Source organism: Budorcas taxicolor, chromosome 15, assembly GCF_023091745.1.
Source record: "Budorcas taxicolor isolate Tak-1 chromosome 15, Takin1.1, whole genome shotgun sequence".
NCBI classification, from domain to species: domain Eukaryota; kingdom Metazoa; phylum Chordata; class Mammalia; order Artiodactyla; family Bovidae; genus Budorcas; species Budorcas taxicolor.
In genome coordinates this window covers 1,162,682-1,182,610 of record NC_068924.1, presented here as the reverse complement: position 1 = coordinate 1,182,610, position 19,929 = coordinate 1,162,682, and the positions used below count along the sequence as shown (strand labels likewise).

Here is a 19,929-nt window from a genome sequence, read left to right as displayed (position 1 = left end):
ACATCTAGGTTGCTTTCCTGTCCTAGCTATTGTAAACAGTGCTGCAATGAACACTGGGGTACAAGAGTCTCTTTCAATCTGGTTTCCTCGGTGTGTATGCCCAGCAGTGTGATTGCTGGGTCATATGGCAGTTCTATTTCCAGCTTTTTAAGGAATCTCCACACTGTTCTCCATAGTGGCTGTACTAGTTTGCATTCCCACCAATGGTGTAAGAGGGTTCCCTTTTCTCCACACCCTCTCCAGCATTTATTGTCTGTAGACTTTTTGATAGCAGCCATTCTGACCGGCGTGAGATGATACCTCATTGTGGTTTTGATTTGCATTTCTCTGACAATGAGTGATGTTGAGCATCTTTTCGTGCGTTTGTTAGTCATCTGTATGTCTTCTTTGGAGGAATGTCTGTTTAGTTCTTTGGCCCACTTTTTGATTGGGTTATTTATTTTTCTGGTGGTGAGCAGCTGAGTTGCTTGCATATTTTATGGATTAATGTCTTTTGTTTCATTTGCTATTATTTTCTCCCATTCTGAAGACTGCCTTTTTACCTTGCTTATAGTTTCTTTAATTGTGCAAAAGCCTTTAAGTTTAATTATGTCCCATTTGTTTATTTTTGCTTATATTTCCATTACTCTGGGAGATGGGTCATAGAGGATCTTGCTGTGATTTATGTTATAGAGTGCTTTGCCTGTGTCTTCTTCTAGGAGTTTTACTGTTTCTGGTCTTACATTTAGATCTTTAATCCATTCTGAGTTTATTTCTGTGTATGGTGTTAGAAAGTGTTCTAGTTTCATTCTTTTACAGGTGGTTGACCAGTTTTCCCAACACCTCTTCTTAAAAACATTGTCTTTTCTCCATTGTATATTTTTGCCTCCTTTGTCAAAGATAAGGTGTTCGTAGGTGCACGGATTTATCTCTGTGCTTTCTATTTTGATCTGTTGCTCTATATTTCTGTCTTTGTGCCAGTACCATACTGTATTGATGACTGTAACTTTGTGGAATAGTCTAAAGTCAGGCAGGTTGATTCCTCCAGTTCCATTCTTCTTTCTCAAGATTGCTTTGGCTATTCGAGGTTTTTTTTTTTTTTTTGTATTTCCATACAATTTGTGAAATTATTTGTTCTAGTTTTGTGAAAAATACCATTGGTAGCTTGATAAGGATTGAGTTGAATCTATAGATTTCTTTGGGTAGTACACTCATTTTTCACTGTATTGATTCTTCTGATCCATGAACATGGTATATTTTTCCATCTATTTGTGTCATCTTTGATTTCTTTCATCAGTGTTTTATAGTTTCCTATACATAAATTTTTGTTTCTTTAGGCAGACTTATTCCTAAGTATTTTATTCTTTTCATTGCAATGGTGAATGGAATTGTTTCCTTAATTTCTCTGTTTTCTCATTGTTAGTGTATAGGAATTCAAGGGATTTCTGTGTATTAATTTAATATCCTGTAACTTCGCTATATTCATTGATTAGCTCTAGTAATTTTGAAGTGGTGTCTTTAGTGTTTTCTATGTAGAGGATCATGTCATCTACAAACAGAGTTTTACTTCTTTTCCAATCTGGAGTACTTTTATTTCTTTTTCTGCTCTGATTGCTGTGGCTAAAGCATTCAAAGCTGTGTTGAATAGTAGTGGGGAGAGTGGGCAACTTTGTCTTGTTCCTGACTTTAGGGGAAATGCTTTCCATTTTTCACCATCGAGGATAATGTTGGCTATGGGTTTACCATATATGGCTCTTATTATGTTGAGGTACGTTCCTTCTATGCCTGTTTTCTGGAGAGTTTTTAATCGTAATGGTGTTGAATTTTGTCAAAGGCTTTCTCTGCATCTATTGAGATAATCATATGGCTTTTATCTTTCAATTTGTTAATGTGGTGTATCATATTGATTCATTTGCTAATATTGAAGAATCCTTGCATCCCTGGGATAAAGCCCACTTGGTCATGATATATGATCTTTTTAATATGTTGTTGGACTCTGTTTGCTAGAATTTTGTTGAGGATTTTTGCATCTATATTCATCAGTGATATTGCCCTGTAGTTTTCTTTTTTTGTGGCATCTGTCTGCTTTTGGTATTAGGGTGATGGTGGCCTCATGGAATGAGTTTGAGTTTACCTTCCTCTACAATTTTCTGGGAGAGTTTGAGTTGAATAGGTGTTAGCTCTTCTCTAAATTTGGTTTCAAGATATTCTTAAATTAACAATAATCAATTTAGGATCAAGGTAGTATCTGTCAATAGAAGAGATGTACTAAGGCTATATATAGGAAAATGGGAAAATACAAGGTGATCTCATGCAGTGATTCTCAACTTTAGTGTGCATTACAATCATCTGGACAGTGGAAAAAGTACCTTCAGGGGACTGAAGGCAAATCACCAGATTAGGTAAACCCTTGTTCTCAGAATAAATATCAAAATGACTGGCTAAAGATACAAACTTTGTTTCACAGGGAAGAACAAAGACAAAATACATCATGATATATAAAATCAGTCATTTAAGAGAAGCATGACTTCTCTAAGTCTCAGATTCAGGAATAATGATATTACTCTCAAGACTTTTTCTACAGATTAGGTCAGATAGTGTGCAGTAAGTTCTTCCCTAATTCATAATACACCACTACTATCACTATTTCATCACCATCATCATTACTATTCGATACAGAGGACATTTTCACCCACCCCCACTCCCAGTTCCAAATAGCTATTATCTATTTTAAAAATCAAATGACCACTTGCTGAGTTCCAGTTCATTGACTACTGGCACCATTTTTAAACTGGTAACATTCTTACTAGCTTCAACCAAGTATATTAAATTTCAGTACATGGTTGAAATGACACTTTTTGTCTAAACTACTGGCTTAGTCAATGGAGTCACAGAAGAAAGCATAAAGCTTACAAAAATGTGTGCTGTTTCTAAAGCACCAATAGCTAGATGAGTGAACTGCTTTGGAAAGTAACCCACTTTAGACAACCTCTGATGTTGCCTATATTCTTTTCTGACTCTCACATTATATACAGATGGAAACAAAGCAATAAAACATCTATAATCTTCATCACTTCCTATAGTCAATATACTATACAGTACTGTTTCATAGTTTGGGGCCATTTAAGTAATCCCTACATAAATATCTGCGGTTTTAACATTCTGAAACTGAAACAAAGCTAAAGAGGTGCTCAGCAGGCTAAGACAGGGTTCCTCAACTTCAGCAACATTGCTATTTAGGGTTTGATCATTCTTTTTGGCGGGGGTGGGGGGGGGGGGGAGGGGAGTCGGAACTGTCCTGTGCATTGCAGGATGTAGGCATCCCTAGCTACTACATTGCCAGGAGCAATGTGCCCAACTTTCCAATTCTGACAACCAAAAAATGTTGCCAGACATTGCCAGATGTCTTTTGGGGGCCAAAGACATCCCCAGTTGACAACTACTGAGCTAGAATTTTACAGACATAATTGTAAACTCTGAGTGCATAGATTATATAAGACTGTGTGTAATTTTACTAAATTAAAAGTGTATAGTACAACAATTTCTGCTATACTGTTTATGCTAGGGCACATAATTTTCATAGAAGACTTAAGCATATATTACCCACAAAGAATTATCTTTTTCATATTGAAAAAACTAGTATTAAACAGGAGAAAAACAACAACAATACAGCTAATCCTGCAATTATTTTTAAACCGAAACCTATGGCTTGCAAACATTTGATAAATGGAGACCTAGATGAATCACTGCAAATGTCTTTCCTTCTGAATTTGTAGTCTCTTGCTACTTGAAAGCGTTTCTTTTCAATCTGCAGCTTCTTCGATTCAGATTCCAAAAAATGCAGCCTATCTTTTTCCAGTTGTAAGCGTTCTCTCTCAGGTTTTAACTTCTCGGTCTCTCTATCCTGTGGCTGATGTATGGACTTTTCCCCTTGACCAAGTTCACTTCCCAAAGGTGGCTTCTCTGAGTTGACTATCTGTAACCTCAGCTTCTCTCTTTCAATCTGCAACCGCTCCTTCTCCAGCTGAAGTTGCTCATGCTCCATGTCTAAATGTCGCAGCCTCTCTTTCTCAATCTGTAGGCGTTCCTTCTCTACCTGCAGTCTTTCAGCCTCAGTATCAAGCCTTCGTTTTTCCAGTTCTAGTTTCTGTTTCTCTATGTTTACAAGCAAATGGGGCTCATCATATGCAGACCTAGATGGTGCTGAGTTCAGAGTAAAAAATTCATCAATGTGGGGGAAATCAGGAAGTTCATTTTCCCTCCTGGAATCTGGAATGACTGATGACATTTCTTCATCCTCTTCAATCTCAAATTCAGGACTCTGGGGATCTCTTTCTTCCTCTTCTTCCTTGACCTCAGGATCCACCTGCATCCCTGAAATCTACCACATTTTGCCAATCAAAATTTGTATCACTTCGGAATCCAATCTTTTCATCTATCTCTTCAATGAGAGTCATCTAAATCAGATGTGGGAAGTGGAAACCCTGAACCAACTAGCTTAATGTTCGCCTTCATCTTCTTTCTCTTCATAAGGGCTCGCCAGTCAAGGTACCTTCTTTTCACTTCTGTCCCTGTTCTCTGTTCTCCTTCTCCTACAACATTCACACACTGTGCAATCTCCTCCCAAGCCATTTGCTTCATCACATTAATTGTTGTATTAAGCTGCTTAGAAAAAATTCCTTCCTTCCTTTCTGTAATTTCTTTCAAAAGGGTCTGAGTTTCTTGTACACTGAAATTGCTTTTCCTTTTCAATTGCTTCATTTTCTGCAAAACTTAAATGCAGTTTTTACAGTAAGGGAAGATGTGAAAAGAATTTGAGGAATGCTACAAAGTACAAAAATCAAGGACAATTGCTTGTTAGTACATTGTTTAAATCAGTTTTCCATTCATCTAATAGCACAAGGGATTGGATGTTTCCTGCTAGCCTGGCGGCACGTCCCCCTGGGTTCAGTATTTTTAATGGGACTCCCAAATGACCTTTTTTTTTTTTTTCCCGGAGGAAACTTTAAGGAACACTAAGGAACACTGCCTGACACATATACTCCTGGGTAGACATCCCAAACAAAAATTATTGGTTAGAGCTTAATATTTCATCAAGGAAAGAAATTTAGATGCTTTATACTAGAATAATTCTCTTTGTGAAAATTGCTAGAAACAAGTGTTCATTAATTTGTGCTTATAAGTGAAATGTGAATTGTATTTAAATGGAATAATATTGTGGTATATTTCACTCCTTCAGGAATAGATCACAAGGTGAACACTATTTGTAAAGGAAACAAAAAAATTACTCATTTGTTGCAAGTTGTTTTTTAAAGTTTTGTTTTTAATATTTGAAAAGTATTTTTCAAATGTCAATTAATGTTTCATAACATAAAAGGTGGTTAATCTCTAAAAGGAAAAAATCAGGCTAGTTGGATTTTTAAATGAAAAGGCTAGACAAAGGCTTTTCTTGATTGAAAATGTTAAACTAACTTTGCACCATGTATTTTACTCAAAGTTAGGTAAGGGTAATTAATTTCCCATGGAAAGACTCACTAATTACTACTAGGACAGAATCAGGTTAAACAAGCCCTGAATTTGGAAGAAATGCAAAAATATTTATCAGGTGCAGTGAAATCTAACTCTATAAATACTATGAGGATATGTTAAATATTTTAAGATGGTCCCAAATATTTCTTAAGTTTTTCATGAATATTGTTTGCCCTTTAAGGTTTAGTTTCATTAGGCTTCATAGAAGTCTTCAAAATTGCAAAAATTAATAAGTCCAAGGAAACTTTACCGTGGAAACATAGGTTTTATAGAAGTAATTAAAATAAATTGCAGTTTTAATTAATGTTTACTAGGTAGATTGGTTTAGTGCCACATTGTCTAAAAATTCAATATTTTATAGTTTCAAAAATCTCAAAGCACTTTATAAATATTACTTTGAAACTCCATATTAATAGTGAAGAGTAATTACATTTTAGGATTACTTTTTTCTCTGAAAAATGTACGTCAATTAAAATCTGTATATTGGCCAAATAGCTAGTTTTTGACAAAACTTATTTGCAACTTATACTGTAACTGAATAAGAGCCTGTAACACAATATTAAGTAATTCTTAATTACTTAAGTTTAAATATGTTTTGCAATTTATTTACTGAGTATAGAGATTAAATTTTATCTTTGAGGGACTTTTGTTTTGCAGTAAGATAAATTCAGGCAGTTCAGAATTTAGGGAAAGAACTTCAAATGCCAATGCATCAGTCTGAGATTATGAACCATTCTATTTAATGACTTAAGAGGAAAACTTCCAAGTATTAAAATGCTGACCAAGAGACCTTTGGTTTTGGGGTAGCATCCCCAATAACCTGGTAACAGGCAAATTCCCCCCAATATCCTTACATTTTAAATTAACTATGGGGATTAAACAGAAGGAGGTGAGTCATCATTTGCTGGCCAAGTAAACTACAGAAGCTGGAAGCACATGGAGAATTGGAGGTAATACGGGAAGAAGTCTGGAGCAGTAAAGTTGGACCAAGGATTTGGTAACAGAGCCTAAGAAATGAAGAGAAAGCAACTAGCATTATGCAAGCATGTGGGATAGAACAGTTGATTTTTTAAGGGCTAGGTTCCATAGAACAACTGTTTCAACCTGAGTAGTACTCTAGAAGAGGGTTTCGAAGTCAAGGTTGTTTAGTAAATCACAACTGATCACGTAAGAAAACCAGAAATGTGATGGCAAATGGGCCTGTCCAGAAAGAGGAAAAATTGAACTGGAATTAAGACAGCATCTGTCCAATGTAAACATCTTAAAATAATGTTATGGTATGATCATCTCTCAGACTCTGGACCTCTTCACTAGTTCACCTGTACAATTAGGTAGGAAGGAGGCTTACACCCTGGCATCTAGCTGATTCTTGTGTTGCTGATGTCTGTTGAAGTAGGGTTGGATAGTGCCTGACCTTGGACATTCAGCTAGCTTCTACTGCTTTCATTTGTGGCTCATGGACATTTGGTCTGTTCTTTCTTACATGCAGAGCTTCAAGGTCTCTCCCCATCTATGATTCATTTCAAATCTAGCTGCATTTTATTCACTCAGCCCAACATGTCCACCTTGAAGTCTATGCTGCTCTGTCCACAGTTACAGAGCCAGTTCTAACAGTAACCCCACCTCCACCACCACTCTCTCAGGAATTCTGAGAGTCATCAGAGCCTCTCAGGGCATCTGGGGAAGGGGGTGGTAAGAAAATGAGAGCCTTAGCATTCACCTTTTTGTACCTTTTTTATTTCTATTAACAATAAATACAAACAATATATATTCTTTTCTGAGATACATTTTAATACATTAATAATTATTTTATATAATTGAAATGTTTACTACATATTAATATGGTTAACATGGACCTGAAAAAAAATGATTTTATTTCTCATAGCATATAGTAAATGCCCATATTCTACTAACAGAAAATGAAATAAATCACTTATGTATGCAAAGTTAAGTAGCTTTGTGCACAGTCTCCCCTGTGGGAAAAAGGTCACTAAAGCTATTATGTTCTTGTAGGGGAAATGGGGGTTGTATGTCTACTAACGATACTTTCAGTCGTTGTCTTATCTATTACTGTATTTGAAAAGAAGCACAGAATTAAATCTTATAATTAAAATTCAAGGAGAACAAATAATTCTTAAGCACTAAAAAAATTCAATGAATTACTTTGAAAGTATAATTTCACTTTCAAGTACCAAATATACATACACAACACAACTATACAACCAACTATACATGTTCTCCAAATGTGGGCAATGTACTATGTAATGCAATTTCATTCTCAAATAAAAAGTACTTCATTATAAATTTTTCCATATAGTAACAAAGATATACAACATATACTAACAAAAAGTTGTGTAAATTAGCTAGCCCAGACTTTTAATATAAGGATATCAAATATTACAAAAGAATTAACACATACATTGATAACTAAAGTACAATGTGTAGCATTCTTAAATGTAAAATCCTAATGTAAATCAATTTTTTGTACACAAAAATTGCAAAATAGGCAGTTAAGTCTAACCCATTCAAAACAAAATATAATACATTTTGCTTCATATATTGGCTTGATAGAATGTTAGCTTATTAGATGCCTTATTAATGTGCAAGCACTGTGCTAATTGCTAGGTCCAGAAATGATAATACCCCTACTCCTAAGAGTTTCCAATTAAATAAGACAGATATGTAAAGAAGTATTTACACTACAATGATACTCAAGAGAATTGTACTCTTAAGTAATTCCAGCAACGTTGTTACCCTTAGAACCAACAGCATAATTTGTTGATCTAGTTAGTGACTGCTTTGGTTTCTGTTTTTTGTAAATGCTTTAGTCTCTTTTAGAAGCATTAAAATTCTGAAAACCATATCTAATGTCAAATGATCAAGACATTAAAATCTGGCTTCCAAATTCCTCTACCAGAAAATGTGTTTGTTATTATGTCAATAGCTGATAGGAGAGATAGCAAGGCTCTAGCTCACACTGGATTTATAAGAGCTGATTAAGGGAATGAAGTGCTTGCTTTATTAGATTATGCAATGCTCATCATGCTCAACACACCAAAAAAGCAACAGAGCTAGGATGGATTTTTCTGAGGCAAATGTACATGTAGAAGGTATGTAACCTTGGCCACTGTGGCAAGTTTTAAAGTGTTAAGCATTTGAACAAGAAGGAAAGTGAAGACTTGATTTTAGAGGAATGGAAGACATGCTATTTCCAATACTTATGGAGACAGCAACCTAAGATCAAGGACTGAAAGTTATTACAGGGAGGCAGAGTTGCTTTCAACCTTAGGAAGAACTTTCTAATAGAACTGTTTAAAAATGGAGGTAGTGAGCTCTTTACCCTGAAAGAACTGAATTAGAATTTGAAAAGAAAATCATCTGTCAAAGGTATTTTAGAATTTAGAGAGGTTTTCTATACAAGGCTGGAAGCTGTATTAGATTTTACCTTCAAGTTTGAATATGAATCTATGATTTAGAAAAGTTATCTTGATCACCGTGTAATACCATGCTGTGATTAAAATCCCTATTGTAATATTGTACTGATTAAAACCCCTAAATTAAATTTGATTAAGCATCTTAGTGTAATCAAATATAATTTATAAACAGATTTTTAATTAAAGGTATCTTTCAAAGCACATTATCTTTAACTAAATTCACTACATATAGATATACAGCCACATTTGTGGTGAAATAATTCAGGACAAAATTTTAGGTAATGGTCTTTCAGTTTCTATTCACTGTAAAACAAATGTGCACTTATGGTAAACAGAAGGAGAAATCCCTATTAGCAGCTCACTATAAATGTCAGCACCCTTTACAGAGTTTTTCCGAAGTGATTTTTAAAAAAAGAACAAATTTCCTTCAACAAGAATGCTCCTAAAATGATGTAATTTTATGACTCACATCTTATCAAAATCTTGAGTATACAGAAATTAAAATCAAGTTACTCAGAATGCCTAAATGCTAAACAAATTGGAGGAAGCAATTAGTCAAAAGGCAGAAAAATATTAAGATCAAAATGTGCAAATAAAATATATAAATCTTTGGTTGTGTACTCCTGTGTAGGAATTTATTTGGCCTAGTTTTCTACCACATGCCATTTTTGATATTTAGTCTTATTCCAAATATGACTTTATAAAGTTGAGTGAATTCTGTTATGCTGAACAGAAATTGGCTTCCATTTAAACTTTTGCCTTCGTTTTTAGGTTGCCCTCAAGAGTTGCCCATTGGAAGGCATTTTTTGTTCTTACACATTGAATTCTAAATATACGGGGTTTCCCAAACACTGGATCCAATTAAACTGAGAATGGTGATCCAAAATATATTCAACAATATATTTAGCCATTACATTTACTGCTTCCAAATCTCAAAAGGTAAACAGATGTCTCCCTCTATATTTGACTCTGATTTTCAAGACAGATGCCTTCATTTAGGTACCCTGAACACATACTCAATTGCTCTTCTTGGTATCTGGGGAAAATGGAATCATGTTGCAGGATGTGGTTGCTCTCAAATAATATTCTGGCTTTCAAGAGTAACATATAAATGGATACTGTTGTGATAAAGACTTTTCCCCCTCCCCAACCAAAATTGAGTATTATATGAGTGCAGTTAATTTGATTATGCAAATATTCTTCATACTGCTTTTGTTTCACAGGCAATACATGAACAGGTGCTCTACATTATAAATCAAGTTTGAAGATAGTTCTAAAAATGTTCATTAACTTTGATATCATATAAATGTTGAATTTAATCTTTTTTATGTTTAATAGTGACACATAACTACTTTCAATTTTAGCGGACACTAGGATACTACATACTGCATTTTTTTTTTTTGCATGCATAATCCATTTACCAGGACAAATGACAAACAATTTGGAAATGTTACTTAGAATTTTCCTACAAGAATGAAAGCAATCTGGATAATGAGCTTAATTATTTTCTCTTACAATGCAGCACTGACTGAAGGATGATAATGAAAGGGAAGGAAACTTTAAAGAAAAAAAAAGACTAAGGGAAAAAGTCATAAATGGATATTGTTTTCTAATCTTACAGACAGGAAAAACGGCTCCTCCTGGGTAGCAGAATAGACTTGAAAGATCACTGAGACTTGCAAGAGATCAAGAATAGAGGGCCAGGCCAGAAATAATGTATGTGGTTCTTGGTGAAGCCAGTGATTGCCAAGATCAGAATAATACCAGTTAAGTCACTGACCATGTGTACATGTGCCTGGGTTCCTTGAGGATTTTGAACACCCAGAACCATTTTTCAATAACCATTTAGTAGATCAAATGAAAGTGTTCCCTTTACCAGATGATGCAAAATTGGAGAGTACAAGATTAATTGCTAAGAGAGCCAAGCCCAGCACAGACTGCTATAATGCCAAGGAAAAAGAACAGTAAGTAAAGGAAGAGTTTGAGGTTTTATGACTAGACAACTTTTTTTAGTTATAACTGATGAAGAACACTCAGGTACAGATGTAAAGAGATGACAGTAAGTGAAAAACAATCAACAAGTTTCCTGCAGCAATTGTGGAAACTAAGGCAGAAAGCCTTGTGCATTGAAAAGTGTTTAAAATCAAATGTAGAGGGAGTTACTTATGGCTTGGTAACAAGGATACTTCTAGTAACATCAGGAACCAATGGCCGTGATTGCTCTGTGACAACCCAGAGGGGTGGGGTATGGAGGGAGGTAGGAGGAAGGCTTCAGAGGAAGGGGACATATATATGCCTATAGCTGACTCATGTTGATGTGTGGCAGAAACCATCACCACATCGTAATTATCCTCCAAGTAAAAATAAAATTTAAAAAATCAATGGCCAGTGAGAAGAATGGTAGAAATCAAGATATAATAATGAAACAAGATCAGGAAGGGATTCTATTTTGCTTTAGTTTCTCCTTTCTGGAAATATTTGTTTATAAAGGTTTAACAATTTAATCACCTACTGTGTTATGGTCTTTCTTAAATAACTTGTTTTCAAAGTGCCACATAACACACAGTGAAAGCCTCCAGTGAATTTTCTTTCCTACGCACACAACACACATACACACACCCACACAGAGAGAGAGAAAGAGAAGGGCAGAGCCAATTAAGGTAGGAAGGGAGGAAGCCACCAATTCTACAGAATAATTTTTAGGCAACTATCGTCTGATTATGGACAATCCCTGATTTTGAAATTGCATAATTTAGTCTAGCATTCTGTTCCATTTTGAAAAATATATTTGAAACTTATGATTACATAAATTTATATGGTAAAATAAAAGGACCTTCATTTAGGTATATTTCTACTTCTAAAGAATATTTACAACAGATTAACATTTACTACAGTGTGTGGGAAACTTCGCTCGATTCCAGAGAAATACAATCTACAGATTACCTGAGATATAAATCAGGTCCTAAAACCTAAAATACCTGTATCGTTAAAACTGATTAAAGAAACATATCCTCTTACAAGGCAGAATCATCTTAACTGAGAACAAGGATGATTCTCTTTTATTGTTTGGGTTAGAGATGATTAAACATCGAATAAGTTGCAAGTTTCACATATCTACTATCAATACCAAAAGCCCAGTCACATTTTTAAATTTAGTAAATAATTCACAATGAATAATATGCTGAAGAAGAAAACATACACAGCACTTTACAGCTGGTATACAACATCACAAAAAACTGACACAGTACTAACTGAGATGTTGAAATTTCTTACTGCAACTCAAATTTGGACAAGCAAAAGTTCAAGAAATGCCAACAATAGTGGTCCACTTATCTAGAGGTCAGATTTTCTATATCCTCGATTACACTGGAATCTGGCAATGATATGGAAAAGTATTTTAGGACTACCATCCCAGAATCCAAGAATGTCACTAAAAGGATTACATGTCAAGATAAAATCAAGATATAACTTGAACTGATTAAATAAATCAAGAAAGTTAATTTACTGAGCTTGAGCCAGAAAATAAAATACCTCTAAAAACTGAGACCAAATAACACTGAAAACTAATAAGCAAATTTTAAGACATTTCAGTAACTACCAACAGCACTACAATACACTATGCTCTTAATGAAGAGTTGCATCAAAAAATTAAAAAAACATGTTTAGTGTACAGTTTTAGAAGGCTGGGGAAATACACTTCATTTCAGAAAATTTTCTGACTGAAAAATAGTGAAAGAAAAGAAAGGGCTTAAAAATAGCTAACCAATGATCAGAAAAAATAGGAATTCAACTACTCTTATACCTATAGTAACAAGATAGGATTCTCACCTCTAATATATTTTACACTTCATATAATATAGTATAAATAAGTCATTTTTACTACCTAAAGAGACTTCTCCCATTTACATTGTACAGTTCTGTGAAGCATGATTTGTTTTTCTGTCATGGATAAAGTACTTTAAGAATCAAAACATCAAAGCCTGAGTTTTACTTACATATGAAAATACTAATATCCTATTCTCCAAGATTAAATACAGTTTTTGGTACAATGTATTGTGTATTTTAAGTTTCTGGGAACTGCTAATTCATATATAGTATACATTCATAGTATTTTTCTAATATGGTATACATTCATAGTAATTCTCTTATAGAAGGTCTATTTTATCTCACTAAGCTATAAAGACCTTTTTAATAATAATTAAAGTTAATTAATTTACTGCAGGCTTCTAGAACTGCAATTGCTTTAGAATGTCTAATCATACACAACTTTTAGAAATGATTAGAAAACCATGGGTCTCTGTATTTATTAAACTGAATCACCTGGCAGTAAAATTCAGTTAAGGCTCTTGGCATTGGTGAAACTTCTTCCCACTCAGACCTGCTGCTGTGGTAGACTTGAACTTCATCTGTGATTTCATCTGGTGCATAATCACCACCTAATATATAAATTTTATCTTCAATTCCAACTGCACCTGCATTGAAGCCTGCACATTCAAAAGATCCTTCACCCTTCCAAACACAAGTATCTGGACAAAAACTATAAACCTTATAAGTGGAAAGGTCACATATATAGAGTGTACAGTTTACTGGGACAGCTTTAATTAGTGTTGCATGAAAAAACTGCCCGAACTCTGCTACTAGTTCAGACCACTGATCAGTTGTAGCATTGTAGTTGAAAAAGCAATCAAGTGATGGGTTAAAAGCATCTGTAATTTCTACCTCTGATCCAAGAACATAAATTACATTTTGGCATGCACTTGCTTCAGGATAGTATATGCCCCTGGGTAATGGGCTAACAGACACCCATTCTTTGGAAAGAGGATTGTAAGATTCAACAGCTAAGAGACTTTTAATGTCCTGAGATCCTCTAGTTTTTCCACCTATGACATATAATTTATTGAGAGCCATAACTGATGTATGCATGGTTCTTGGTGTTTTCATAGTTGATACCAGGAAAAAATCATTTTTGACTGGACAGTAGCACCAGGTTTGATCAGTGGCATCATGATATGATTCTGCAATATGAAGCCGAACTGTTCTACAACATGGCCCTTTGCAACCACCTGTCAAGAATATTTTCTCCCCATAACTAGACAGACTAGATCCTGGCAAATCAATCAGGTGTGACTGTGGCAGTATCTTCCATGAGTCACTTTTAATATTATAGCAAAACGTATATTGAGCTTCTCCATTTTCCTCAGTTTTGTGAACAAATATGTATTTTTCAGTTGTGGATGGTCGAGCATCAGGGAAAAGTCCACCAGAACCTTGCACACACTTAATTGCATCCATGATTATATCAAAACAGTTTGTGCTTTTGAGTAAACACTCTTCATTGAGTAGACAATCTTGAAGTGTCTCCTCAGATAATTGACATAATCTTACTTTTTTAATCAAATAAGGCAGATGTTTTTGCCTTGATTCTAAGTTATGTTTAGTCCAACTAAGGACAACTTTCAGTACAGTTTCTTCTTCAGGAACATTTAATTCATCTGATTCCAAACACTTTTGCAGTACTCCAAAATTCATCTCTAAGAAATCACTGGATTTAAATAATAAAGAAAAGTGATGTTGTACAAAGTATAAAGCATGGTCAAACAAACGGGCAGAGCCATAGCTATCTGATATAGATAATAATTGTAAACAATTGACAAGATTAATACTTTTTATTAAAAAGTCACTGCAAGCTTTGGATAGGAAGGAAACTTGAAGAAATGATGACAACTGGAAGAACATTTCCACATTATCATCTGTTATCTTTGTTTTTCCAGTATAGGCATAATCAAGAAATGCTTTTACTGCTTTGGAGGACAAATTAGTAATGGTAACACTTCCACCATCTCTTTCTTTCATGTTTACTTCAAACATAGCCCTGCAAAAATGAAGAACACAGAAGAACAAATAAACAGGAATATTTTATTCCAAGACAATTTTCAATATGACCTTAAAGAGATTTCCTTCACTCTTAGGTTGACATAAAATAAATTTACAAAATACATTTTTAAAGCATTCTAATAAATTAATATCTATAATAGACACCATATTATTTATCTGTAAAATACATATATTATACAATATCACACTGAAAAAAAATATAGATTACAGCTAAGCCATAGCAATGAATCCAAAGGCTATAAAAAGATTCAAATTTTGTGTCTGATTTGATGTTCTTATATATTATTCATAAAATTGGGGTAAAATCTAATGGCTGAATTTATTTACCTATGGATTAATTTAGTATGAACTCTGCAGGTGATAACTAAAATTACTTAAAATACAGGATAAACTTACATATACATTATCCCCATCTAGTAATGTTTATACCACTCTAAGAAATTGGGAACATTTTTGGCTCATTTTAAGCAAAAATATAAATTATTTGGAAATGTTTAGGCAGGAGACTAAGAATATTTCATGACTGGCTTTGGTAAGAACAATATTGCCATCCATCCTTAATTAACTTTATATCCAGAGTTACTAATGTTTACACTTTAAATAAACCCATTAAGATGGTTTTCAGTAGAACTGCAAATAAAAATTAAGATTAAAGAGGAAAGGGCTACAACAAAGAACAAAGATTGCCAGTTGAACATTCATTAAGACTAAAGATCATCTGACTTTGGGCCCGGTTTAACACTGGTTTGTTTTTGTACCAGTATTGTCCAGGATACCTTTGTGAGCAGTGCCCAAGTACTCTGCAGGCATGCTTAGTTGGTTAGCACGTTAAACTCTTTTCAACTGCACGGACTGTAGCCCACCAGGCTCCTCTGTCCATGGGATTTCCCAGGTAAGAATACTGGGGTGGGTTGCCATTTCTTCCTCCAGTGTTTCTTCCCAACCCAGGTTTCAAACCCACATATCCAGCATTGTAGGTGGATTCTTTACCATCTGAGCTATGAGGGAAGCCCCCAAGTAGTCCTGGGGGAAAATAAATTTCATTATTAAAGTCTATTCTAGAGAGTAACTAAAGCTACTAAAGAAACACTAGAGTCCACCTGAAAAATATGAGGAGGCTTCCAAATACAGAACACTCCTTAGGAAAAGGATGATAAAGCCCCTTTCTAATAGGGATATTCAATACTTCTTAATATAATAACAAATAAACATGGTTACAAAAATGTATACATGTTCCACATTGTGCAGGATATTTCAAAAATGTGATCAACTTAGAAACATTAACCTGTGGTGATAATCATATTAGATTATTAAGATATCTATAGTCAGTTTAGGAGAAGGGGACGACAAAGGATGAGATGGCTGGATGGCATCACTGACTCAATGGACCGAGTCTGAGTGAACTCTGGGAGTTGGTGATGGACAGGGAGGCCTGGCGTGCTGCGATTCATGGGGTCGCAAAGAGTCGGACACGACTGAACAACTGAACTGAACTGAACTGATAGTCAGTTTAAGGTAATAGTAAAAGCATGGCCTCTTCAGGGCTGCCTTAACTGTGTGACCTTGGGGAGCTAACAACTTAATCATACTTCAAATTCTTCTGAAAATGAGGATACTAGTAGTACCTATGCCACAGAGTTATGAGAGGAACAACTAAGTTAACTGATGCAAAATATTAGCTGTTATCGGAGTAGGAAATGGCAACCCAGTCTAGTATTGTTGCCTGAAAAACTCCATGGACAGAGGAGCCTGGCGAGCTACAGCCCATGGGGTTGCATTGCAACTGAGCTCATTAGCTGTTACTATCATTTTAAGGAAAAAACAAGTTTTCTAAAATCGTATGCATTTCTAATTTACCATCAGCTTCCACACTGTCTCTGAGAAGACATGTAATATCACATTTCTATACTTCATCCTATTCATCTTTGAAGTATTCAGTTAACTTCTATCTCAAATTTACTGTGTTATCATAACTGGTTATACAATACTGTGCTTCCTTTTGAATCTTGTCTCCAGGGACTTTACATTTCAATCATAATTTTCATTTTCCAAAAACATTATAAAAGGCATTTACCATGCACTGTGTACTTTTCTGCTATTTTTAATTTTATATACCCCAATATTCCTGTAAGTTTATAGCCCAATACTCCAGTGAGTTTGATCATAACACAAAATTATGAATTAGTGGCCTTATCTACAAGAGTGTAAATTATATAGACCTTCTAACTACATTTGTATGCATTTTTAAGTGAACTATATACTCATTTAGTAAAATATTATATATCATAAAAGATTCAGGTCATTATAAAATTGTCATTTGTTTTACTTCAGAACAGTTACAAATTTTTAAAAACACTGTTTCAACAGTTATTTTGTAAAACTGAAAACAGATCCCTAAAAAGCTAAGCAGTAGGCATAATTCCAACATAAAGAGTAGAGGACTGCCAATTCAAATGCTCACATGAATTTCTTATTTTGTTAACATGAAAACTTTATAAGGAAATAAGACTGCATGTTCATACCAAATTATTTCCATTTTTTGGCTAGATTTGGAAATAATTTCAGCTAAAAAAAATTCAGCTAATGATAATATTAATAAATAATACTAAATTCATCTTAATAACAATTTAATTCAACAATAATAACTGAAAGCAGTGGACACTAATCAATTGTTGTTATTTAGTCTCTAGTGTCTAACTCATTGCAACCCCATGGACCATAGCCCACCAGGCTCTTCTGTCCATGGGATTTCCCAGGCAGGAATACTAGAGTGGGTTGCCATTTCCTTTTCCACAGGATCTTCCTGACTGTGAGATTGAACCTGCCTCTCTTGCACTGGCAGGTGGATTCTTTACCACCAAGACACCAGGGAAGACTGACCTAATCATTACATATATGTTATTTCATTCAACTCTCATTAATGACTTTATGAGCTAGGTCCTATTTGTCTTATCCTAATTTTTTACAAATAAAGAAACTGAAGCATAAAGAGAAACTGAAGCATAAAGTTTAGTCTAATAAGTGGTGGAGCTAGAATTTAGATTTAGGGCATGTGCATAAAGAGGCCAAATACTTACCTATTATACTATACTGCTTCCTCTAGTGAAGAGGTGATATGAAGGGTAAGGGAACAAATAAGAGTTCCTTGGAAGAAAAACTGAATTCAAAGGGAGGTGGAAAGAAACTAGTGGAATCTGAAACTGGGAGAGCATAAGGCCAGTTAGGGCCCCAGTGGAGGCTGAAGAATAACAACTTAGGTTACCTGAGAGAAGAAATGAAAAGAATACATGAAGACATATAGTCTAGTTAGGCAAAAAGCTAGTAAAAGGTGTAGTTCCCCTTGTCCTCAGTAAACTGTGATGTAGCACTGAGCCACTGCTCTCAAATTCAAAGCAGGAAACCCTAGAGAAACTGGTGTTTAGTGACTTTCACTGGTGGTCGAGTGGATAAGACTCTACACTTCCCATGCATGGGGCACGGTTTGATCCCTCATCAGGGAATGAAGATACCGCATGCCACATAGGAGAGTCAAAAAAAAAAAAAAAGGTGTTTAGTGAGTACCAGATATCAATAAACTTGCTGAATGAAGTGCAACCTATAAGATTTAATCTTGAGCAATAAGGGTATGGTTTAATTATATGTTGGTAGTAAAACAAGAGTTAAATTAAGGATTAAAACCAGTATAAGTTAACTTGTATCTAGATGTTTTTATATCTTATATCTTGCTCTTTTTTTTAAGTTTGTTAGAGATTTAAACTCTGCTTACTTAGAATTGCTTCTAAAACTGAACTTAATGCAAAATACTGCAATTAGGATTTAAGTTTATTAAAGTATGACTAGGAGGCCTGAAGATCAGGATGTCAGCAAGAGAAGTTTGCCTGTCTGATGAATAGGTCTCACAGGTATTATCTTCATACAGTTACCACAATACTAAGGTAATGTGTCTGACCCTTAACCACGAAGAATCAGAAACCCACTGTCATAGTGGATTCTAACAGTGTTATGACTAGTGCATTCCTTGGAGGATGATCTACTTGGGGAACTGAATTATACTCAGAATTAGAATCAAAACAAGTTGAGGGCTCTCCAGAAATGGCTGTGGAAGTACTTTTCCCCACTTTAGGACGATCCAGGCTAAAGAGAAGAGAAACTCTCTGCATTAGAGTACCTCTTCCCTGGACAATCCATGGAATACAACCCATATCCAAGATGTATTTTTTTCTCAGATGCCTCATTTTCTTTGAGCTTGGCTTCCATTTCTGCTCAGTCTATCCTTTTCTCTTTTGCCAAATTATACAGTGCAGGGGACCTACCAAACAAAACTGACCCCACATCAAAACAACTTTTTTTTTTTCCAGAACAATAAGGACTAATGTTCAACTTTGGGAAATCCTAGCCTGGAAAGACTTGAGGTTCAAAAAAGGTATTCTTATATTTTCATATTTAAAAAATCATTAGTTAATCTAGGTTCTAAGTATCTCTTTTTAAGTATTAAAGATTACTATTCCATGCTCTGTAGGGGAAAAATTGAGTTACAGTCACAAAAATAACTTAATTACTGGTATCATAAAATCTGAGGGATAGACAGACAAGGTAAAAGTACCTGAAAAAGTCACTGCATGCTGCTAACACACAACGATGACATGGGATTATTTCATCTTTCATGATTATTTTGAAATCATAAAAGATATTTTGTTCTCGAAAATTCTGTAGTATACTTAAGATTTTCTGTCCATGATCTTCTGACACAAGGAAGTTGTTTTTCTTCTCAGATGGAATTCCATTACATGAGCCTTTTTGATTGAAATCATATGAATTATCCATAGCCACTTCTATCTGTTCTTAGAACTAGAAGGAAAAAAAAAAATCACTGATGTAGCAGAATCTTAATGAATTTTCAGATCTAAAATTCGCCCTTAGTGTAAATCACAAAAAATGCTCACTAAAAACAATCATAATGGTAAATCTTGTCCCACACACTTGTTTTCATGACATTTAACAGTAAATTCCTTTTAAATTTTTATAAATATTGAGCTCACTGAAATAAAAATGTTATTTATAAATAAAGTTTGAGGCTGTATAACTGCATTAA

General features: G+C 34.6%; 1 protein-coding gene and 1 pseudogene across 2 annotated transcripts in view; both read right to left on the bottom strand.

Annotated features, from left to right (window-relative positions):
- Nucleotides 1-3,722: 3,722 nt before the first annotated feature.
- On the bottom strand, nucleotides 3,723-4,740 carry LOC128060980 (myb/SANT-like DNA-binding domain-containing protein 4; annotated as a pseudogene).
- An 8,471-nt stretch (nucleotides 4,741-13,211) lies between these two features.
- Nucleotides 13,212-19,929, bottom strand: part of KBTBD3 (kelch repeat and BTB domain containing 3) — a 62,133-nt gene continuing 55,415 nt past the window's right edge. For both annotated transcript variants that reach the window (XM_052653119.1, XM_052653120.1), the window contains exons 2-3: nucleotides 19,441-19,685; nucleotides 13,212-14,814 (exon numbers count right to left, since the gene is read on the bottom strand). In XM_052653119.1, the coding sequence (XP_052509079.1) occupies nucleotides 13,212-14,814; nucleotides 19,441-19,661 (1,824 nt within the window). In that variant the 5' untranslated portion in view covers nucleotides 19,662-19,685. The remainder of the gene's footprint in view (nucleotides 14,815-19,440; nucleotides 19,686-19,929) is intronic.